The sequence below is a fragment of the Perca flavescens genome, chromosome 9, assembly GCF_004354835.1.
Source record: "Perca flavescens isolate YP-PL-M2 chromosome 9, PFLA_1.0, whole genome shotgun sequence".
NCBI classification, from domain to species: Eukaryota; Metazoa; Chordata; class Actinopteri; order Perciformes; family Percidae; genus Perca; species Perca flavescens.
In genome coordinates, this window is record NC_041339.1 from 2011174 (window position 1) to 2035625 (window position 24452).

The window sequence follows — 24452 nt, forward strand, 5'->3', positions numbered from 1 at the left end:
ACCATGGTTACGTCATTCACAGTCCATGCAGTTTGTGTGTGTGTGTGCGCGTGCACACTGAATTTATTATAAATCACTTTAACATGGCACTCAAGACTATTTTAGTCTCCTAAACTGCAGAGCATTTGCTTACACGAGGGAGCGAAGCCGTTTACCTTTCAGCAGCCTGTGGAGGATTTTCATAAAAAAACATATTGAGATAAATAAAATGGACTGTCGTCAAGAAAAAAAAGGCAGAGACACAAAGTCAGACCTCAGAGATTTTAGTTCACTTCCATATAAAAAGCACACATACTGTACAGTAAGCAAACATTTAACTGGGTTTCTTCACTGATCTGAATGCAAATAAGAAGCAACTGTACCTGTCAAGAGACTGACAGGTACAAAGGAAGCAGGTTTATTTTTTATATCCAGTCACACTGTGTCCTAACTGACCATCCAGCATATATACAGACTATAAATAAAAGTTGTACAAAGAATAAATTAGCGTGAAATCCTGTACAACCAGAGTGATCAGTTCAAACTACTAAACCAAAGAGCACTCTGTTGAAAGGACTGCAGACATGAGTTAAAGTAAGATGATCAGGGATTACTAAAGTACATCAATATAAATAAAGAACAGGTCAAAAGTAGAGCTTCTAGGTATTTTCCATCCCTCCTTTGTTCATCCAGACAGTCTGCATATGGCTGCTATAATTCACAGATTCCATAAATGCTATAATCACAAAAGGGCAGCACAGTAGAATACGTGGGAAACCCTGTAACGTGAGGATAAATAAACTGACACACAAGAATACTCTCACATTCACAACTCTGATCATAACAATGGGACGGAGGGGGGGGTCTCACTAGTACTGATTCTAACAACAGACTAATATCACACTTCATAATTATACAGTATTTTCTCTCACTGATCCCAAAAATCTCATTATTTCTTCTTTAATCTGGCTGTTCACTTCAACTTCATCTCCTCTCCACATTCTAAGTTGATTTAACTGGTGAGAATAATATTAAAACTTCCACGTAGATTCTCTTCATTAGTCTGTTAATGGAAACAGTGTGTGTGTGGGGGGCTCTAGTGTTTCATGCACTTGCTGTGAGGGGTTTTCTCCGCGTTGGCTTGTATTTTGAAGCACTGCCAGCTAATCAAAAACGGCTAATTCAGCCAGCAACTAAAATAGCTCTTTTCCAGAAATACTTTCCTTATATTTGGACAGGCCTGTACAAAGTTCTATTTAAATGTGAAGACAATTAAGACGTCCCTTTTTCTCCCCTGCCCTTAAACAAAATAAGAATGTATTTAGTCATGACTGATGGCTGTTGCCAACATGTAGGCTATTTTTTTTTATGAAATCGTGGCTCTGGCCTTGCCAAGTCATTATTAGCCTGTCATGCTAAACCCCTATCGGAGAATGCATCGCTTCAGTGAGCGACTGATGACTATGGGAATTTCCGACCATGGGACACGTTTAAACAGTCTCGGCCACGTCCTGCCAGTACATACTGCTCTGCTCTGATCAGTGAGAACCTCAACTATCAGGATTGGTTTTAGGTCTTCAGTGCACTTCAATAAAAGTTACATATGGAAACAAACCATGATGCCAAATGGAAAACTGGAACCCATGTGTCTTTGCTGTAATTATAAAGTCAAAAAATGTTCCCTCAATATCTCTGATTTATAAAGACCATCTCCAAAGCCACACGGAGAGCCCATTACGATGCCATACGCAAAAACGTTCCTGCTGGAGTATAACACTGTAGAGAAGTCTGAAAACTCCCAACGGAACACATTTCTGTAACTACGGTGTCACGCTGTCAGACACTCATGAGCCTCAGCTTATGCAACATTTGGAGTGTATGAGTTTGATCACAGAAATGTCCCCACAAGTGTGTTATGTTACACGCTGTGGAGGGGTTACCAGAGAGCCCTCCAAGTATTAATCCTCCTGGGCCGAGCGCTCTCACTTCCTGGGGAGCAGCGCTGCAAGTCGCTGCTTCTTCATGGGCAGGAAATGGATCTCCTGCGAGCTGACCTTCTTCAGTTTGATGGCTCTGTTCTTAGGGAGCTTCTTATGCGGGTTGTTGGGGTCGTGCTGCTCGCCGTGGGACGCAGACGGCACGCCGTAGAGCTGCTGCAGAGACGGCCCCTGGCTGCCGTCCCGTTTGATGGAGAAGTTCTTGGTGGAGACTCCCGACAGGCCTTTGATCTTTCCGCAGAGGATGGCGGGGATGGCGTCCTTCACCGAGACGATGACTTTGGCCGTCTGCGAGGTGCTGACTATCTCCAGGTTGCCGGCTGCGCTCAGAGACGCCTGCTGACTCAGAGAACTCGACCCACCGGCGCTGCTGTCAACCACCCACTTGTGCTGCCGGCTGAACTCCAGCGAGGCCAGACTGCCCAGGAGTTTGGAATCTAAACTCGGAGTGCATTCAACACCCAGAGACAAAGACGTGCCACTAGCGTCTTGGCCAGAACGCAACGCTGCTTCCCTGTCGGACTGAACGCACTTTTTCCTCACAGCGGGCACTGACAAGTCGAGCACGCTGTCCTGCTGAGGGCTGGGGTACTCCTGTTTTAGTTCAACTGGACACGCTCTGACAGAAAGGTCCAGAGCCTGTCCCTCATCTACAGGGAGCGAGGACGGAGACACATTTTGCGGCTGGAACGATGGCATGCATCTGCGTGAAGACAACGAAGGAGAGGTAGTATCTTTTGGAGACGTTTGAGTGCTTTTACTCACAGTGCAAACCGGTTTTGGCATGTTCCCCTTTGAGTCCTCAGCCTGAGGGACAGGGATGGGGATGGGAAGAGGGACGGGCAGAGGAACCGGCAGGGGGATGATGACAGGGTAGGGGACCAGAAGTGTGGCAGGAGGGACTAACGGGGCCAGAGGGGAGCTGTAGGGAGCTGTGAGGGGAGGAAGCGGGAGGAAGGTGGAGCCCGGTGACTGACAGGTTGATGAACCGGCCTGGGACGGGAAGAGATCCTGCAGGATGGCAGCAAAAGCTGGATTCTGCAGGAGAGAGAGAAGGTTAGCATCCTGCGTCTGTCCTGCTGACTTCTGGTCCACCGCTGGAGGCAAACCAAACAGATTGGGACACAGGACGTTGTTCTGGAGCGGCAGCTGAGGGCAGTTAGTGCTCTGAGGAATCACAGAGGGGCCCATGTGCTGGAGGACCTGCTGATCCAGGACCAGGGGAAGTGAAACAGGGCTCTGGCTTGTTATCAAGTACGGTGCTGCCCCCATTTGGCCGAGCTGCGCTCCGGCTGCTCCGGCCATCTGGAGGTGAATGGGCAGCATCAGCGGGCTGTCTCCCAGGCACACCGGGTGCAGCACGGTCGTGGCGACTTTAAGCGCCACGCCTCCCGGAGATTCAGCAGTGGGGCTCACAACTGGTGGCGCAGGAGGCTCCATCCGGTTAGAGAGCCCGCCTTTGCTCAGTCCTGTCGCACTGCCGCCGCCGCCGCCGCAGGACTCAGCAGGACTGAGCGGGTTTCCTCCATCCTCCACTTTACTGGGGATTTCTCCTCCTCCCACGTCAGCGCTGCACACGTCCGTCTGGGACTGTGTCCCGGTTACAGACACATCATCGCTACCCTCCATGGTTCAGTTTCAGGAGTCAATCGGAATCTTCATCAAGTGCTAGTGACAGGTCTCATCCATTATGCCCTGAAACACATGAAACACAATGTTTAATGATGCGCAGTAGTTTCAGACATTTGTAATAATAACCCAGAAGTGTACACAGTGCCGTAGAATTCTCTGGAATTTGTCCTCCGAGCAATGCTATTTGAAGGACACTAGCTCTATGTTGTGTCTATTAGAGCTCACAAAGGACTACTGTTAGGTATGTTCTTTTATTTTTAGCATTATAAATGGCTTTTATGAGTTTTAATTATCACAGCAACATATTCCATAACATTTAGATTGAGATAAAATACAAAAAGGGCTCTCTGGTGGTTCATTATTGCACTTTGAAGCAGCAAAGACTGAGATATCCTGAATTTTAGTCTTTTTGTTTAGCTCCAAAAAACACTCCTTCATTTATTAATTCATCTAGTTTTTATTTTCTTAGTAGTAGTTGCTGTTTACTTATTCATTCGCTAAATTTATTTTTTATTTTCATATTTTATTCCTGTTTTTTCAATTACTTATCTATTGGTTTATTTTATTTTATTCCATCCAAAATTGGAAAATGATGGATGGAAGTGCTGTGAGATTCCAATAAAAAAATAAAAATAAAAAAAAATAAAACACTGCTTCCTACATTTCCCATAATGCAACCCTCTCTGCCTCAAAAACACCTGCACAAATTCCACACCTCCTGTTTGTAACAGACTTTCTGCTAAATAAAATGTGTAATCTCCAAACCTAATCTGAGACAACCCTGATGACATGACTATGACATCATCGAGGTCATCTTCTCAGGCTTGAAAAAGCTCCACCAGAGCGACATCAGAGATTATACACCAGTGTGTACAGGCTGAGAAGATAATTGGGCAACCCATCCCACAAACAATTATCATCATGAATCATCCCAAGGAAGCGAGTAGGAGCCATTGGAGTAGAACACAGGAAATTAAGATTGGGAACATGACTGAGGCTGTCTGTTGTATGTTCCAGTCAGAGCCCGATCCCCGTAACTGTAATCACACGTTCAAATGTAAACAGAGACTAGTCTAACAGGAGATAATGACAGTTTGCTTGTCTTATGTGAAGCACTTTGAATTGTCTCGTTCAGGTGCTACAGAAATAAACTTGCATTGCCTCAGAACTGCGTACGCCTAATATTGTTGATTTTATCGTTGACTTATTTGCACTACCACCATGACACCCCCCCTCTCATAGAGCACCTTACCTGCCCTGTCACTGCAAGCCTCTCATGCTTATACATCTCTTGGTACATTCATGTGGATTTTTTATTTAGTTTTTTTTTTTTTATTGTCCATATTATTCATGTGGATTTGTTATTTTATCATCCTGTTTATGATGTATGTTGTGTGTGAGGTCTTTAAGCTACCGGGACCTTGAATTTCCCCTTAGCATTTATCTAAGCAAGTTGTCAGGCAAAAATGCCACACATTTTCTGTTTCAAGCTTCTCAGACGAGACACTCGCTGCTTTTCTTTGTCCCACTGAGTAGCTTTCTCTCTCCGAGTCATTTCAAGACGTCACCTTAGGCTCTGGGAATACGTGACGGACATTTTGAACTATATAATATGTGGACCTTGCACACACATTCCTTACTCCATTATGCTGCTTGTGTTTACCTGATTACAGACATACTGTAAAGGGCTTCACATTTTTTCATTTGCCCATCTTTCCATTCTTCCCCTCCACCTCCTCCACTCGTCTCTCTTAGTTTAGGTCTCCAGTTGAAGAGGTGAAGCCTCGGGTAATCAGCCATATGCAGCCCCCCACCATCCCCAAGATACTATATCTACACAGAAAAGGTTTTACTGGGGGAAAATTACCCAGTTAATAATTGATCCATCCATCATTGTATCTATGTATCTATCTATCACCGCTGGACAGCGTCCCAGTTGTTCTCATGCTTATGTAAGCCCACTGTGTGTTGCCTTTCCTCTACTACATGACACTTCCACACACAACACATGTCCCGCCTGCACTGGCTGTCAACCCTCATCCATCTGTAGCAATCAAACCTCCCCTGGGTGCCTGGAGATACGATGCATCCGATGTCAGCCAGGTCAATTATTCATACTGATGGTGATGGGAGCACCAACATGTTCAGGTCTTGGGGAGGGGAACGCTTTAAACAACCTAAAAAATGCAACAACAAAGTATCCCGTGCCTTTTAAATGAAAAACTCAATTAAATGCACACATGCACTTCCAATTTTCTAGCAAAAGCGTGACACTTTTTTCCTCCTCAACGGCCTTCATGTGGTGTTGGGTTGCCTTCACTGAGCAGCTAGGGGGAGGAGCGCTCTTCCCCCCCGGGCTGGTTGTACTGTATATTGTTCTGAAGCATAGATGAGACTTTGTAATATGGCTCTGATGGATTACACGGAGGATTCTGCAGCCAGACGGTCGGCCGATAACCTTGTTGCTGTTTCACACATGGGATAAGTCTGGGAAGTGTGTGCACCTCGGGAATACAGACACACGCTTAAACACCCCCTTTAAGAACCCAATAAAAGCTTTTGTGCATGTATAGCTTCAGGCTCCTGTGTTTGTTCCCAACACAGTCCAGAGTTGGTGATGGTGAGCACGTAAGGGTTCAAAGAGGAAGGCATCAGGGTCTCTTTAAGGGTCAGTGGGGCATGGTTGTCTATATGCATGTATAGATAGACTTGTGTAGCACACATGCTGCTTTGTCCTCATAGGGAAGACACATTCTGCAAGTCATGGGATCACAGGCCAGACAAAAAGGATTTGGACAAATTGTTGACACAAGGATCCAAGCAAACATTCATCTCACAGACACGCAGGCTTTCCTCTACCATTAGAAGGCTTAGGTACAGCACCTGAGCTGTTTTGGGCACCACCTAAGCTGAATGAATGTAGAGCTGCAGAGATTAATCGATTAGTTGTCAACTATTAAATTAATTGCCAACTATTTTGATAGTCGATTAATCGATTTGAGTCATTTTTTATAAAAAGTAAAAATTCTCAGATTCCAGCTTCTTAAATGTGAATTTAAGGGGTTTGCGCTTTTGCAGTTGCAGCACCGAGACTTTGGAACAAGTTCCCTCCTGACATCCGCACTACAACACACGTAGCTCGTTTGAAATCTAATCTTAAAACTTATTTATTTAGTATGGCTTTTAATACATAGTAGCGTTGTAACGTTTTTCTGCTTTCATGTATTCTTTTTCTGATTTCACTGTATGTTATTTTATGTTTGCTGTTGTTACTTTGGATAGCTGCTGTTTGCTGTAAAGTGCTATATAAATACATGTTGATTGATTGATTGATTGATTTTGATCTAGTTTCTTCTCTCCTCTGTGTAAACTGAATATCTTTGAGACATTTGAGGACGTCATCTTGGGCTTTTTAGATTTTAAAGACCAAACAACTAATCAATTAATCGAGAAAATAATCAACAGATTAATCGACAACGAAAGAAATCGTTAGTTGCAGCCCAAAATGAACGTAAAATCAGTGTGAGCATCAAAACTAACTACATGCCTTTCTCAGATCTAATGGCTGTAGTTGGTCTCCAGTGGACTTCTTTAGCAAGTTTTGTCTTTAAGCTTTTTGAGTAATAATAATTGATTATCTTCTCTAATTTCTCATCGTTTTATATGGCAATAATAATGGTCCAAAATGATGTGAAATTGAATTCATTTGTATACATTTATTGAAAAGCCTAACATTTTCTTGAGGGAGAAACCTTAAACCCCGCGCCAAACAGACTTACTGCCTGCATGCATGAGCAAGACGTTTCCAGTAGATTCTCCTCTCAGTTTCCTCAGTATCTCACTCCTTCCTCTTTCTACAAGATGTACAGAAAACAAGAAGAACACATATGGAATATTAGGTTACATCTGATGCTCTTAGTTAAGAACGTGAATAGGAAATTAGGATTGTTTCTATTTTCCCAGCAGTTTTTATGCTTGCCTTCCAGGAAGTTTGAGACATTTCCTGCTTGATAACATGAATCATGTGGTCACGATGAAGCCGCGCTGACCAATATGAAAGAAGTCTTTCTTTTAAAAAAAATGTTGTGGCATTTTAGGCCTTTATTGGATAGGACAGCTTAGACATGAAAGGAGAGAGAGAGAGAGAGAGGGGGAATGACATGCAGCGAAGGGCCGCAGGTCAGAACTGCATCAAGGACTGAGCCTCTGTATATGGGCGCGCTCTACCAGGTGAGCTACCCAGGCGCCCGAAAGAAGTCTTTCTTATTTAAAACGCCGCTACTGTCACATAGACAGATTGTGCACAAAGTGTGAATAATAATACTGAATCTAATTATCACTCTGAACGTAGCAGTCAGGGTGAAATATAATAATAATAATAATGCAGCTTTCTGTTTTATGAGAAGAAATAAAAATAGTGTTGGTGAGTGTCACTTTGAGCCTGCAGATCAGGTGACCTGATGCTAATCAGTAATCACCACCAGGGTGACATGTTGTAGGCCCCCCCACCCCATCCCGCAGCAGTTCACACAGCTCACTGCTCCAAGCTCTCCTCTCTGGAGTCATGTGAGCACAATGTCAAACTCTGCAGACGAGCAGCAGCACAAGAAGGAAGTTTAACCAGCAAAGTCTACAGCGAGCCAAAGTACACAGAGACCACGTTCATCTTTGCTACCCCCCCCCCCCCACCCACTCGGTTACATTATCTGACTCTGTGACTTTGCTTTGTCTCGGTGTTATCACAGACAGGGGAGGTCAGAGGAAGATGTTGCATACGCAAACAACTCTTTGGTTCTTGCTCATGTGCCACAAGTCAGCTAAATCGACATGTGTACTTCTGTCCCTCTGCACTGTACCTCCTCAGTTAAAGTCCACTTCAATCACCCACATCCTTGTGGTCAAATATAAACTGCTGCCATCGCCTCAAGCTAAATCAAACACCTTTTAAATGGGCCTGTGAGGCCAGTGTTAAGCTGCACTCAGGCACAAATTCAGAATATAGAGTCGGAGATTTGTCAGAGAATTAAACACAACCTTGTTTCCATACATAGCCTAAAGGTTAGATGTATTAATCTTCCTAAATCCATCTTAACAGAGTCAGTTTTCCATTTCCATACGATGCAGTTTGTAGATCAGCTTGTGAAAAAAAGCACCAGTGTAATGCAGTTTTCATTCAATATGAGCCACTGTATGAAACCTGCAACACAGACAAACCTGCAATGTTGTTTTTTAAAGACTGATGGGACCAGCAACACATCTGATGCTGTTTACAACTCCCACGTCATCTGTGAGAGCTTTGTGTTCACTATAGCCACTAACAGCTAATTGAGTAAATAGGCAAGAAGAGACCTAACAGAGAGCCAAATGAAACCCCTCCCCTGTCCCATAATGATTTCCACATTTGCTTTTTTTCTCCTTCCTTGCCTCATTGATGGAATGTACGCCATAGTAAGTCAATAGCAGGGAGAAAACAGCAACGCCTTAACTCTTCAATTGCATTAAACTGCACTGCAGTCCACGATACATTACAAGAACTACTCGGTTTCTCTGCTCGTGCAAGAGTCCTCGTTCTGGGTTGGATTTGGAGTTCAGAGCAGAGGGAACAAAGCACCATGGGATGGATGGAGCATGGCTGATCTAAAGGTCATCGCCCTCAACACCCCTCCGCTCCGCTAGCCAATTACATCTCATTAGAGAGACACATGGAGCCTCGTGGTGAGCTTCACATCCTCAGACTGATGCAGGCTGCTACCACACGCAGGCACATACCCTTTTATTCAGCCAGTTGTCCTCCAGCTGATCTCCTAAACGCCACAGTAATACTCACATCTGATGAATAATTCAACACTTCTAATGAATACAATTGGAATAGTCATCATGAAATCCTGTTCAAATGGGGTAAAGGTGAGAATATTCAACCATAAAACCATATTAAAATACATTCATAGTAAGGGCTTACACCACTGGGTGTTTAGTATTGTTATGTATATGAACTAGAATGCACTCATTAGCAAATAGGTGGCTGGACAAGACACACTGAGAGTAAATGTTCAGAGAAAAGTCCACAATTTCCCTCTGCTGAACATTATAAATTATAAATTAGATTAGAAACATTAGAAATTAAAATGCGTGTTATGTCTTCCTGCTATGTAAATAAGCCCATCGTTGAGTTACATCTGATAGCTTCTGCAGAAGCTTAGGGGTATTCATACCATTGCTTAAATTCGTAATTTCTACATTAGTTCAGTCATTGCACATTGGGACACCAATATAAGCAGACACACAGGCTACAGAAGCCGAGGCTGGTGGAACACCGCCGGGTTCATCTGAGGAGATGGTCCTTATATCTGTTCTATCCCTACGGGCCGCGGTACCGTGCTCCCGGACACATCTCCGGACTAGGAGCCCGGTTACTGATGTGTGTGGTCCCCCAGCAAGCCGACGGTTCGCCATGAAAAGCAGGGAGGCTGTGCGCCATGTATGCGCACGTCTCCGCACATCACACGGCTAGAACGTGAAGGGCTGGGGGCGCGTGACGCTCCGCTGCCATTAGAACACACACACACACACACACACACACACACACACACACACACACACACACACACACACACACACACACACACACACACACACACACACACACACACACATATATACATATATATATATATAATAACGTTATTTCTAAAGTTCCCGTTCAACTGGCGTGTATTTAAAAACGAGTTCATGTTGACAAACTAGCTGCGCAAATTACCTCTAAATTTGAAATAATAATAATAATAAAAAAAAGGTTTTAAAAGGCTACGACACCGTGCCGCTAGCTGAACCGTTCCCATCGCTCCCCACATGCTAATGTTAAAACCAGTTCATGTTTCAGCGTGTGTACGCGACGCAGGACCGAGAAAAGCCTCGGCTCACCCTGTCTCATCTCCCGTCCTTTAATGTCATTCTTCCACAATATTCCAGTTTCGCTACCGAACACCAACGTTCACTCACCTCCCGAGCAGACGGACGCATTAGCAGCTTTCCAAGTCAGCTGCCCTCTCTCAATTAGCAATGAATGGAAGCCCTAATACTCCCAAATCAAACGATAAGGCTTCTATTTATCTCTTCATTGCGGTCTCGACTCCAGACTGAAGCTGCGCACGCAGCACAGTCAGCGGGTCCTCCCTCCTCCTCCTCCTCTCCACACAGATGACAGGGACACAAAAAAAGAAAAAAGTAGATACAGAATATTAACAATATGGACAGTAGGCTATGTAGGTTACAAAGGGTTAAAATATATAAACAAACTCGAACGTAGAAAATGCATATCCATTAAGTTGCCGAGAAGAAATAGTGCTCATGTCACGTCAGTCTAAAAATAAATCAGCTGTCGCTTTATTTTACAGGTCTGCTTTTTCCACAGACAATTCCAGGCATTTCCCTGAAAGAAAGTATGGTACTTATAGGTGACAGAGACAATATTTAATTGGTACACTTCCCGGTAATTAAATCCACAAGGGGTCGCCAGTTAAGTCTAGTGTAAATTGTGAGATTATTAACAGGAAAGGAAAGCAGGAAATAAAGCATTTTTTTTCAGACTTTCTTCAATCTTTCTATTTTTCCTTGTACATGATTGGATTATTTGGGGCATTTCAAACTTAGGAAAGTGAAAATTGATTTGTCTAAAGGCAAGGTTCTATAAATCTACAGAGATAAAAAAAAAAAAAAAATGTAGGGTCATGAAAAATCTCCTGAAGGTACAATTTAGAAGCAATACAGGAATGGTATATATTTATCTGAGGGCCAGAGAGGCTTTCACACAGTGTTTCATTCTTTCATTTTAAACAGTACTTTAGGCAGTGTTAGCCTGGTGAGTGGCTGATGACACAGGGAAAGGAGAATGGAGTTTGGCAGCTGTGGATGAAAGTGTGGTAGTGACAGGCCCGGGTGAGCAGAATCCCCTGGGTCTCCATATCGGTCCCTGCCAGCCTCGGGCTCTGCCTCGGGGCCCCGGGGCCTCTCATTGTTCCGCGGGGAAGCTGTTTAATGCACTATAATGAGCCTCACAATATACCCTGGTGGCCTGGTGGGGACTTTGGTGTGGTTACCTCCTCAGTGTTCCTCCCCCCACCCTGTCTACAGTCAGTATTACTCACATGTAGAAATACAGCAGATCAGGGCTGACTGTGCTGTACCACCACTTCTTAACCAGAGGTAGAACCATGAAAATCAGACAGTTTTCCACCTCCAGTTGCTCTCAGCTACATAATATATTGGTATGCTGGGATGTTGTTTACAGCTCCAGACTGTTTCTGGCACATTTATGCTACACGTGCTGTTCCAATGTGTCACTAGACATAACAAATCCAAAAACGGAGGCTGAATGATCCTAAATGATACCCGCTAGTTCCTTCACATGGATTGGGCACAGCAGGCACCTACATCCATAATGGATTCCTCTGCAGGTCTTTTGCATTTAGGGAAAGCATGACAATTACTGGGGTGGGAGACGGGGGCTGAATCTCCTATTTTATTTTATAAAAAAAGAAAACCCTCCCCAGCATTATCACTATTTTTTGGACCCTCCCCTTGACTTATAAAAAAGTCACCACACCCCATATTCCAAATAATACAAACATGAATTTGATACTGAACATGGATTATATCCTAAACTAAGTTTATGTGAAAACATTTAGCTTCAGAGCAGTTATGCTTCCTGTTATGATGCTGCATAAAGGAATGACTTTTAGGCAAGTGAGAAATTACTTTTTGAGATAGGGTTTGATCAGTTATCACTAATTAGCTCCACGTGTGATGTGTTTCTCGATACGGACATTAGATACTTGTTTGGCTGTGGTAATGTGTGTTCACACAAAATGAGAGGCAAATTCTAGAGGTGGAGCGACTACATACAAAGTCAATGGAAAGACACAATTTGAAGATTTGCTTCATTTGCAAATGGTAAAACACATTTATGACATGGGGGTATTATGTGAGTTAAAAAAACAGCAACTCTCTCCTGCTCTTCTCCAAAACATTAGACCCTCCCTCCCTACTTTTTTCTGACTCCCACTCTCCCACCCATCTAACAATTTTCATACAGTCCCTAACATCTGCAGTGAGTAAGCGCTGATAAGTTGTGTGCTCTTTTAAAGATCTTTACTCGCATTTGTTCATGTTCATCATAATCAGACGATGATAAATGTCATGTTGGGCTCCCATTTGCTTTTAAGGCCTATACGATATCTGCTGTACTGTCTTTAGAGCCAGAGGGAAAATAATGACACAAAGTCGGCTGTACAACCCAGAGACAAACACTGAAAGAAAGACATCTCTGTAGTCGACCACCATCAAAGCATGTACTGTAGGACAATTCCTCATGGTTAGGGGCCGTCCATCTCACCTGAAATCGGCATATTTCCCTTTTATTCTTTATAAAATTACACATTAGGCACATTACTAATATCTTTCTCTTGAGAGCAAAAATCATTTTTGCACCACCTACACTCATGCCAAGCCATCCTGTCTCCAATGTTAATCGAGGTCAGGGTACACGATCAACGTGCCCCTTGATGGGTACCAACTTGAGATGCCAAACAGTCCAGGGCTTTGTTTACCTTTTTTTTCTTTTCTTCACTTACAATCTCAGCTCAGTTGACATGCACTAACTTAGAACAAGGGTTTTTTGTCCATTTGACATTAGCCAGAGCAACAAAGAGAATTCACACGGACTTCGGCGCTGGAGCATGACCATGAAAGTGACACAACACATGCACAAATTACATGTTAATAACTACAGCTAAGCCTTGAGTCTGTTATGTGGAAAGGAACCAGTTCAGGCTTGTTAAGATGTTTACAAAAAAAAAATCTCAGCTGTGTTATTTCTCTGGCCAGGACACAAAGAGGCCTAATTTTAATTTACACTCAATTTGCATCAAATTACCCAGCATTCTCCTGTGGCTTCGTCTGACGAACACCCTCTAGTGCTTATCCTAAATGAGTGGCTACTGTGGCATTTTTTTGTGATTTAGAATATTGCTAAAAAAATAAAAAAAACTCTTAGGTGTTTAAATCTCGCCACAGTCTGATTAACAAAGTCATGTATTGTGAAAATACTCTGTATTCGATTGATGCAAAAGAAAAATATGGTCTGGATATGAATGTACAGTATGGGACAGTGTTTAGCTTTTTGACCACTTCTCCAATTCTTCGTTCACAGAATGTTTTATCCACTTGATTTAATGAATATTGTCTTTTTCTAATTCTGCCATCACGTGAAACCAAAGCCTTCTATAATCTCTTTTTGTTGAAAGATATGGCGCCATCTTGTGAAGACAACGCTGACACTGCAGTCCAGAAGAGAACATCAGTTTGTTTTTGTGACAGAATCGAAACCAGATGTGAGGACAAGACGTGACACCATAACAAGACAAAAAGCCATAGGAAGGCTGTATTTAATTTAAGCAACAAAATATTTTTTTCTCCTTAAGTATGCAAGCATTATCTGCAAATGCACCAAAAGTAATAGTACTCAATGTAAAGAAATGGCCCCTAGCAGGGTGTAGGTAGCATTTTACTGTGGTAACTGGTCGAGCTGGGTAGTTTAATGAATGACAATGCATCACATTCTATAAATTGCTGATATCTTTTGTGGCATGAAATGAAATACTCAAGTAAATGTACTTAGTAACATTACACCACTTGAACCGTAGCTAAACGTAGTATCTTCTGTTACAGTAAATCAGGACATATTGTCCTCATTTACCTGTTATGTAAATTATAGTATAACACCTTTAAAATAAGAACAATTAACATCACACCTGAGCCAAAGAGTCATTTTCAAGGCAGTCACATTTATTTGTCTTCTTATACACATTTGCTAAGCAGCCTGTGGTGCTAGCACTTGGCTTTGATAGGATTTACTATGGGATTTCCACAATGCTTACTAAAAAATAAATACAAGACAAAGTGTTCCACAGCTCAAAAATATACAAAGGTTTGAAATTAATGTAAACTTTGAAAACATTTTTGTTTTTACATAAGAAACAATTCAACAACCTTCGTGACAATTCCAAAAGTTATTGTATTTACAAGTTTGTACAAAAAAAATACAAAGCTTATACCTACAGAGGTCGATCTGAAGTCCAAAATGCATCTAGTACCATAAGTTACGCTGTAATTCTTCTTTAGTTTCAGTTTTGTTTCAGTCAAGTAAACGAGAAGAGAAAAACAGTTTTTTGATGCCACTAACGTGCACGTTCCAGCCTTTGGCAGAAGCATCTACTCCACTCCGAAAGTGTACTCAGAGTGTGGATATTATTCAAGGAAAGTCAAACAGCTGCATGTAAAGGTCTATAAATATCTCCAGGTACAGCAAGAGACAGATGAAACTTCACAAACATCACTTTATCAGTGCAAAAAAAAAGAAAGGAAAAAACGTTGGAATGAAGGTACATAGACACAACCCATTGTGTACCCTGTTATATGACATTGCATTAGTATGGAGTATCATTAAGGCCAAAATTAAGTTGACATTTACAGTGTACCTATAGGGAAGAACAGTATTCCATAGGGCAATATGGCTACATAGATTCTGTAATTTTGCATAATGGCTGAGTACCATCACTGCATTAAACACCGTATACTTATAAAATGATTATGAATATGTGGGACAAATCAAAAACCTCAGAGTGCCAGGGTTACAACTAAAACCTAACTTGTAGCTTATGACTGTTAATTAATGAGTGGCTTTCCTATTTGTCTCTGCAACCAGTGTCTGAAATAAGATTTAAAATTTGTCTCTTATACACAAAATAACTATCTGAATAAAATACGTTATTAATTATACCAGCAATTCATTACATGTAAAGATTTCAGTTTTAGGTTATCTAGAGATGTCAACCAAATCAGGGAGTGTACGGAGAATTTCTGTGCCAGTTATAAAAATAAATATATTTAGATTGTTGTGACACAAAAAATATGAAACTATGGCAGGTTATATTTTGATGGAAAATTAAATAGACGAGCATTTCGTACAAAATAGCAATCCAGAAGGACGTCTTTTCATCATAGATAGATGATAACCTGGCTCCATATTTAACCCTACATCCTCCATCAAAACCGAAAAATCTCATAAAAACACTCCACTTGCTGAGGCCCAAGCTGCTCTGTCACTTACTGTCTCTTGTTGAGCGTAAAATAAGGCATATTTGATCCTCCTGAACACTTTCCATTTGCCTCTTCCAACAATTCGTAAACACACTGAGTCAGCAAACCAGAAATGACCCTTATCATGTTTTAAAAAAACAACAACACACAACCTCCTTATTCTTTTACAGCTCTCCTAGTTCACCACCTCGGACTTTTTGATCACTTTTTCTTCTCCCATGTTAACACCTGCTCCCTTCTTGTCTCCTAAGATTGTCAAGTTAGTGCTAGCCTCTGACATGTCCTGTGTCACCTCTAATTACTCGCCTTATTGCATGAGAATTTGAAAATATTGTTAAAGTGAGCTATCTTTGATATAATTTACAATAGGCTTTGAAAAGGATTGAATAAAATTATACAAACACATCAATAGGAATAGATGCATTGAGGATTCACATTTTTCTGTACACACTGCTGTTTCTCACACAGCGTTAGTCCTGATGATCAGTTGGAGAGCATCACAATTAGTTATATAACTGGCTTGAAGAAATGTAAAAATGGTGTCTACTTGCATAGGTATTCACAGAATACATACAGTTCATCCAATATATTTTCCCATTTTTACTAGATAAAAATTTCCATCTGTGAGAATTGTTTTAAATTCGGGAGAAATCTGACAGCAGAAGATTGAACATGAATATACTGTAGTAGGGCTGAGGGAAGGATTGGTGTTGTACATGGCTTTGGCCATAAACTAACCAAATAATAGTTTTTTAGAACCATGTATGCCTTTTTTTGTTTTCTGTAGAATAATGTTTTGCTCATCATTTCTACTCAATCATCATTCATATTTTGCTGCAGATGCTAAATGATCTGGTTCCCTGTTTCTAATGCTAAGTGTTCATATCACGTGTGTATATAATATTTCTGAAGACAGGTACATTTGTTTAAAGTATCCACAGAATAACCAAAAGGAAACATCTATAAAACTCAGCCACAAACAGTAAATGTATGATTATTTCTTTAAAAAAATTGATTATCTCTAATGTTCTGTATACATTAACAATAACCTCCTCAATGCTCCTGCCCTCACTACACCTCTTATATATTAGAACTCATTCTGGTCCATTCGTTTTTACTGTAAACTAACAAAAAAATCTTAAACCTTCTGACACTTGTACTCTGTTTTCTACGTGGAGCCCTGTGATGAGCGGTCGTCATGAGGACTTCCGTCTGAGTTCTCCGTCTCTCCCTCGGAGATGGCCTGCATGGGCACGGGGTACAGTCTGCTGCGCATGCCGTAGCGGCTGCTGTTGGCAGGCGGGGGGATTCTGGAGCGGCCCTGCCTGGAAGCAGCAGATGAGGGGAAGGATTTTGGGGAGAAGCCCTCTGCGTTGGCTTTAGGATAAGGGCTGGAGGGCTGATCTGGTCCTGACTGATGCTGCTGTTGTTGCTGCAGGGGAGAGGCGGGCTCTTCGGGCTGTCTGGGGGACTCCATCAGGAAATCTCCGTGAGATTTGGGAGTGACGGGGCTCTTGAGGATCTCCGCCGCTGACATGCGGTAACTGGATTCTGAGCGACTGCCCTTTTTGAGCAGCAGCAGTTTGAACTCCTCATTGGAGGTGCTGGACCTCTTTGCGTTTCTATAGATGGGTCCGGAGACTCTGTGCAGGCCCGGCGGCGTCACGGCGGGGGCGGGTGACACCAGCGGGACAGGGGAGCTCGCAGTGCTGCCGGTCGGGGTGCTCCCCGATGCAGTACCGAGGCGGTTCCTCACATTCAACTCAGCGGAATCCTTCCTGCCCAACACTTTCCTTTTGGACCTGAAAATGAAGAAATCCAATTGAGAATCCCTGTAAACTTTGAGCGACGACAAAGCCTCTGCTATCCAAACTGCTTACCTGTGTATCATAGCAAACAGATCCTCAGTGGTCCGAGCCTTGGTGGGTGACAGAAACACAGTGTCGTCCTCTGGCCTTGACTCATCACTCAGGGGGGACACTGGGTTATCACTGGGTGTAGAGTCTGTTAACAGAAATCAGTCAACATTTGAACATACTCCAGACACTGTATTCTACAACAGTTGTTGCTCTGTAGTTTGAAGTGGAAAAATGTGATGTAACATACTTCCATGCATCATGGGTTTGTCTGTGGTTTCTGCCTGTTAAAAGGAAGTTTTTCCTTGCCACTGTCACACTAAATGCTTGCTCTTGGGGGGAATTGTTGGGTCTTTGTGAATTAAAGAGTGTGCTCCAGACTCTGTAAAGTGTCCTGAGATAACTTCTGTTATGATATGACACTATAATTAGGATTTATCAGGATTTAGAAACATGACAGTTGGTGGGTTGTTTGTTTATTGTCAATCAAATCTGGTTAAACCACACCTACATACAGTAGTCCTGAGGAAGCAGATCAGCTGTTTTATAGGGTTAAACTCTCAATAAATAATACCAAAAGATTTTTTATTTTGATTGTTGCTTAGTAGTCATGAACATTTACCGTTATAGAGAAATACTTAAGATTGACGCAGAACAAGTTTTCAGGGGCTTTAACAATTTTTATATTGACGATTTCATTGCAGACTGGTTGGCTCACAAATAAGCCTTGATACTGAGTTATAAACAGACATAAGTCAAAGAGAGAAAAAAGACAGAGAGAGAGAGAGAAAGAGAGAGAGAGAGCGAACAGCATGAGAAAAAAGAGGGCAATGAAACAAACTGAACAAACAAAGAAAACTAGCAAATGCTCTGAGTGGTCCGGAGCCTCTGCTGAACATGAGCACAAGATTCATAACAAACATAACATGCAGACAGTTACAATCTACCTTTACTGAAGCAATCGTTGGTCTCTGCTGTGGTCTCCTGGCTGTCGTCCTGGGAGCCATTTTCTGCTGAAGAACCCGATAACTCATTTTCCACTTCTTTGCTACCTTCATCGCTGTTTGAACTCCCCTGTGACGTCCTTGATTGGCCGTCAGTAGCGGGCCCTTTATCATGGCCGTTTGATAAAAGGTTGGATCTCTCAGGTGAACTGGGATGAACAGGGAGAGGAGGACCTGGTTTAATCTGACACGGTTCTTCTTCCTCAGACGGCTCAGCTCTTTGCTGGTGTAAAGGCTCGGACAGCGAGCTGCTGTCTCCAGAGCAGACAGGTGTTTCTACCGACTCTCCGCACGTCTCTCCTTCATGACTAGTGGTCCTCTCGGGGACGTCTAACGATGACTCGGCCTGCAGTCTGAATGCTGTCCTACTCTCTAATGGAGCCTCTCTGTCCTGCTTGATCCTCGCCTCACTCTGACACGCTGCCTCTCCGTCGGTAAGCTCTTCGTTTGAGGTAAACACGGATTCACACAAGCCCTTCGAGGGTGGGTGATGTTGATGTGGGTTATATAACAGGGAACTCTTGAGCTCCACAGATTTGCTACAGGAAAGTGTGCCAGTTAAGTTCACAGTGGGACATCTGAGTCTGGAAGTCGTTTTGTCCTCATGGCTTCCTTCATGTTCCTTACTGATGGACCGGAGCTGTACTGAGTGCAGCACTGTGGGCGTGATGGACATGGGATGGTCGTTAGGTGTCGCTACAGGTTTGGCTGACACTGGAGCTTTTTGTTTGCTATGCTGAAGGATTTGAATCTGGGTCCTATAAGCTGGAGCATTGTTGGCGACACTATGAAGGGCACTTAAGTTGAGGTGGGATGGAGGGATTATTGGCAGCTCCAGGTCTCTCTTTGAGGTGGCTCCATCCCTGCAGGAGAGCGACTGCAGTGACAGCGACGAAAGAGACGACTTCCTCTCCGGGACTTTGGGCTTCCTCTTGCCGCTGGATGGTGACAGCGGTCCGGGAAAGAAGGCGGAGGGGAAAGAGGAGGTGGGGGTTTCTGACTGACTGGAGTAACCGCTGGATGGGCTGGCCAGGCCTGCCAGCTTCTCTGGAGACGTTAGCTTGAAGTCTCCCTCCACTGATGGAAGTGAGGGGGTGGTGGCTCTGGAGCCAGACTGGGATGTCTGAGACTCAGAGCTCTCCTGTGACTTGATGCATTCGATAACAGTTGTACCCGTCGCTGTGCTAGAGTTTGACAAAGACCGGTAAGGATCGCTGGATTTTAAATCGTTCAGGAGCCACAGATCTGCATAGTCGGACTGTACAACCCCCTCGTCCTTAAATGAATGTGCATCTGTGGAGCTAAACACGCCTAAGTCAGGTAGATCAGCTGAGCTCTCAACCCCCCAGATCCCAAGGGGCTCTCTGACAAGTGAAGAGTTGTCTATACGACCAGCAGAGCCAGACAAAGCCAGCTGCAGCTTCCTCTCCTTGGAGGACAGCGGAAGCTGCAGTCCGCAAGTAATCTTTGGTTCTTTATCGTCAGGGATGTGTCCCTCACTGCATATTTTTCTTAAGGATGAACTCCTCTTAGGCGGACATGGCTTCGCCTTTGGTTTTCTTAAAGAGAGGCAGCGCCTCCCCAGAGTCATGTGACCACTGAAGTCAGACAGGCCGCAATCAGAGCCGGGGGCTGCATAGTTATAAGTGAAGCTTTGGCTACCTTTGATACCGCAGTCAAAGTGCATTGAGGTGTAGTAGCCTTCAGTGTCTACGGAGTAGTGGGACACGGTGTCGGCTTTCTCCGACAGCGGTTTGTCAGAGAAGCTGCTCTCGCAGGTGGCCATGCTGGTGAAGCTGGGGCAGCCCAGGCTGCTCTCAGCCTCTCTGCTGGGCTCGGGGCTGAAGTCCTGCGAGCGCGGAGGCTCCGTGTGGGGGTAACTCCACTCCCCCTCAATGGGAGTGCTGGACCCTGCTTCCTCTAATATGTCCATGGCTGTGGAGGAGAAGGAGCCGGCCCGCTGGGTCCTGAGACCCTGGTAGTGGTCCAGCATGAAGCTGGTGTGGTCTTCGTTGCCATGAGTGGCGGTGTTTAGGGAGAGCTCGGAGTCACAGTGCGAGGAGCCTGTCAGCGGCGGAGAGGCTGCTGGGAGGATGGTTTCGGAGGTCTGTGAGGGGCAGGTGGAGCTGCTCCCGCTCCAGTTACCACTTGAGGACTGGTGGTCGTCCTTATGGTCCATCTGGCCTCCCAGCACCCCTGCAGCGGAGACTGAATGCACCGGGCTGCTGAAGGTGTCTGAACTGGATGAGATCTCATAGCTGCCCATGTCGGCCTTCCTGGGCAGCTGGGATCTGGTCCTCTCCATCCAGCTGCGCTCCGGCCTCTCGGAGAGCTGCTTGTACTTCAGGCCCAGCTGGTGTTCAGTCATGGCCTGCTCATCCATGCTCTCTTCTTCATCCTTTAGAATCAACTCCCCCGGTCCAGGCAGGAAGTCCTCGGTGTCGAAGGGGGAAAGCTCCTCCTCATCGTCGCTGTCATTGTGCCCGTTGTCTATCATCCGGCTCGCGTCTCTGGGCAGACTCCGGGAGCGCAGGCGCGCGCCCACGGAGGCGGAGAACATGGCGTCGGCGCTGTCCGACAGGCACAAGATGTTGCCTGCTGAGTGGGAGAGGGAGACTCCCTGGCCTCTCTGGGCCCTGATCCTCCGCCGAGACGGCGCTCCTGAGATCAAAAACTCTTCTGTCTGGCAACCGGAGTCCCTGGTGCTGTGATGGCTAGCCAGCTCCTCGTTGGAGGGAGCGATATTGGGACTGGCATGAACTATCACTGTCCGCTCTCTGGAACCAGGAGAGTCATCAGAGTCTTGGAGAAGAAAGGAACACAAGGGCCATAAGCATTAGAAAATGTAATTAACAAACTCAGATACAGATATAGATTAAAACTGAGTTGGGCACACTTTATTGCTCTTTAAACCATGCTCTTTAAACTTATATTTCTGTATTTCAGTGTCTACGACATTCCCAGCTCAAGTCCAGCTGGGAACTTTTGTTGCATGTCATTCCCCATCTCTCTCCCCTTATTTCCTGTCATCTTTCTACTGTCGTCTCGCTAATAAAAGCATGAAATGCGCCAAAAATATCTGTGAAAGTGAAAATACGCCTGACTAGTCTACTGATGTCTCTCATATTTATGATGACATACTCTAAAGCTTTTCTTCTATAGTGAACTGATGTTGATAGGATTTGAACGCAATATAACACATAATGCACTGCTTTGTATTACTATGGGCACCATGTCTCTACAATGACAAAATACAAATATGTGATTTAGACCCTGAACAACCTTTTTTGTTTAAGTGACATCATGTGTAAAACATTACAGCAAACAACATAAAGATTGCGATTATTTTACTTTAACAGCAGCAGTTTAAATTTAATTTTCAAATCTTTGTGACGGACAGGGAGAGTCTGATGATGGAGTTACATACCTAAATCTTGCTGCACCTGTCGGGGAACGCCGGCGACAGTCCTCCGTCTCCTCAGCTTCCTCCTCCTCTGAAGCACAGACTGCGAGTGAACGAGCGAGCAGCGCACACTGGCATCTCTGTCAAAGCCAACGCCTGCAACAGAGACGGGACATCTGAGGAATCTTTGATTAGCGGCAACGGCAGCGATTACTGCTTTAACTCTCACGCTGTCTCGTAAAAAAATACATCTGTAACACTTGGCTGAGCTAAATGAGATGTTCAAAAATAGCAGTCAGAAAAGAAGGGCAGCGTTCTAAAGGAACAGCCACAGTAAGACAAATGTGGAGTTATTTACTTCTTGATGTTATTTCTAAACAGACAGATTATAAAATGTAAGTAAAAGAATAAAAACAAATTGTAACGAGTATTTGTGCCTGTAGCCAAAACATGCAAAAACAAAGTCAGCATGTTGAGGGGGTTACTGACCAAAGGACAAATCCTGCTTTCTGCTTCAGTTTTGTTGCGTTTCCTCCTTGTTTTCCTCCCTCACCATACACTGTGACTCTCATGTGATAGCAGGTCAGGCCTTTTAGCACCATAGCAGTCGCTGGATTTTGCTTACAATGTGCATTTTTCCCCTCAACTGTGTCTGACTCAGCCAGTGTTGGCGTACAACTCTTCTTTTGAGTCAATGTGAGCGAGAGTAAATTACCAGGCCTTTTCAACAATTTGGACAGAACTAATTGGCATTCATGTCACAGCATCTCGCCTTGCAATCACAGGCACAAAGCGCCAAAGCATGAGAAAGAAAGTTAAAGGGGCACAAAGCATGACTTGCACATCGAGAGTGGTTCTCTGTGGCAACACTGATGCCTTTCTTGCAGATATTTAATTTCTTTTGTCGGAGAAAGTAGACTCGACACAACGCTTGTACAATGTTAAAGAGGAGAGCCAACGAGGAGATCAGTTTGACATTTTTGGAAATATGCTTCTTCGCTTTCTTGCCCAGACTTAGCTGAGAAGATCAATATCACCTGCATGTCTGTGCACTAAGTATGAAGCTATGGCCAGATGATGGTTGGCTTAGCTTAGCATAAAGACAACAACAGAGAAACAGAGGGACACAGATAGCCTGGTTCTGTCAAATGTTCAGAAATAATACTCGCTCCTCTAAAGCTCATTAATAACACGTAATAACTGTTGTGGTAGTCACAGGGCTGGGCAATATGGTTGACATCAGTATCACAATTTTATAGGTACAGTATATGTGGACATTTTGGGAAATATGTATATATTTGTTTTCTTGCCAAGTGTTAAGATGACAAGATTTATACCACTCTCATGCCTGTGTGCTAAATATCTAGCTATAGCAAGGAGATGATTAGCTTGACTTAGCTTAGCATAAAGATTGATAGCAGGGGAAAAGTTAGCATGGCTCTATCAAATTTTCACGAATGCAACTAACAGCACCTCTAATGCTCACAAATTAGACTACTTATATGTCATTTATTTTTAAATGCTAAGCTAAGCTAACCGTCTCCTGGGTGTAGTCTTACATTTAAAAGATGGACATGAGAGTGCTATTAATCTTCTCATTTACTGTAACTCTAAGCAAGACAGCATATAAGTATTTAGCGAAATGTCTAAGACTATTCCTTCAAGAAAATCAAAAGAAACTAGCAACAAAACAAACTACCTAACAAAGACGTTTGAGAAATCTACACCCCCGTCACTCCACTCAATCCTGTCACAATAAACACACTCAGATATAAAACATAATGCTTTAAATTTACCAGTCACATTAATGGGGATGACAAATGAGGTGATGACTTGGGAATTGTTTTTCATTCTTTCCTCTGGGGTGGGCAGCGGCAGGGCTTTAGACCAGTTAGTCTGCTTGTCCAGGGTGGAGGGGGTGTTAGGGATGGGAAACTTGGGCCGGTGACCTAGAGCCACCCCGTCAGTGTCGGGGTCAAAGGGCGCAGCCTGCAACAGATGGATATTTGCATGGTTAGGTTGTTAAGGTTAGGTGGCATTAAGTGAGAAATTGTACAGCAGAGTGAAAAATGAAAATACTCAGCTTCAGAAAGGGGGAATGCGTGGAGTACAGTGATTAAAGTCAGGGATTAGACTGGTATTGTCAAAGTGTTTATCTGGGAAAGAGCTGAAGGCTAGATGTAGAGATTAGTGTCTTATTAATCTGCCGCAAAGACTGCTTACTGTCAGAGTAAATCAATACACATGCCCTTCCAGGAGCTGGGTTTCATGTTGGATTCGTTACGTCATGGAAATAAAAAGCATGCTTTAGAGAGAGACAGACAATGGAAAAGCACAAGGAAGATTCATGCAAAAAAATAAAGCGCACAAAAAGTAAAATTTTGAATTTCAAACGTGTTAAAATCATGAAACATTGTTATACCTG

General features: G+C 43.6%; 2 protein-coding genes across 3 annotated transcripts in view; both read right to left on the minus strand.

Moving 5' to 3' along the window:
* Positions 1 to 1073: 1073 nt before the first annotated feature.
* rai2 (retinoic acid induced 2) lies at positions 1074 to 10768 on the minus strand. 2 transcript variants are annotated; one of them, XM_028587795.1, is made up of 3 exons: positions 10608 to 10768; positions 7388 to 7462; positions 1074 to 3671 (listed from the first exon to the last, which is right to left on the minus strand). In XM_028587795.1, exon 3 carries the CDS (start codon positions 3603 to 3605, stop codon positions 1962 to 1964), a length of 1644 nt encoding a protein of 547 aa, XP_028443596.1. In that variant the 5' UTR covers positions 3606 to 3671; positions 7388 to 7462; positions 10608 to 10768; the 3' UTR covers positions 1074 to 1961. The 2 variants fall into 2 exon arrangements, with proteins under 2 accessions (XP_028443596.1, XP_028443597.1); XM_028587796.1 differs by lacking the exon at positions 7388 to 7462.
* A 3661-nt stretch (positions 10769 to 14429) lies between these two features.
* The window catches only part of nhsa (Nance-Horan syndrome a (congenital cataracts and dental anomalies)), a 65160-nt gene continuing 55137 nt past the window's right edge, over positions 14430 to 24452 (minus strand). The window contains exons 5-9 of the mRNA XM_028587496.1: positions 23824 to 24016; positions 22052 to 22183; positions 18568 to 21426; positions 17645 to 17768; positions 14430 to 17566 (exon numbers count right to left, since the gene is read on the minus strand). Coding sequence (XP_028443297.1) covers positions 16933 to 17566; positions 17645 to 17768; positions 18568 to 21426; positions 22052 to 22183; positions 23824 to 24016 — 3942 coding nt within the window. The 3' untranslated portion in view covers positions 14430 to 16932. The remainder of the gene's footprint in view (positions 17567 to 17644; positions 17769 to 18567; positions 21427 to 22051; positions 22184 to 23823; positions 24017 to 24452) is intronic.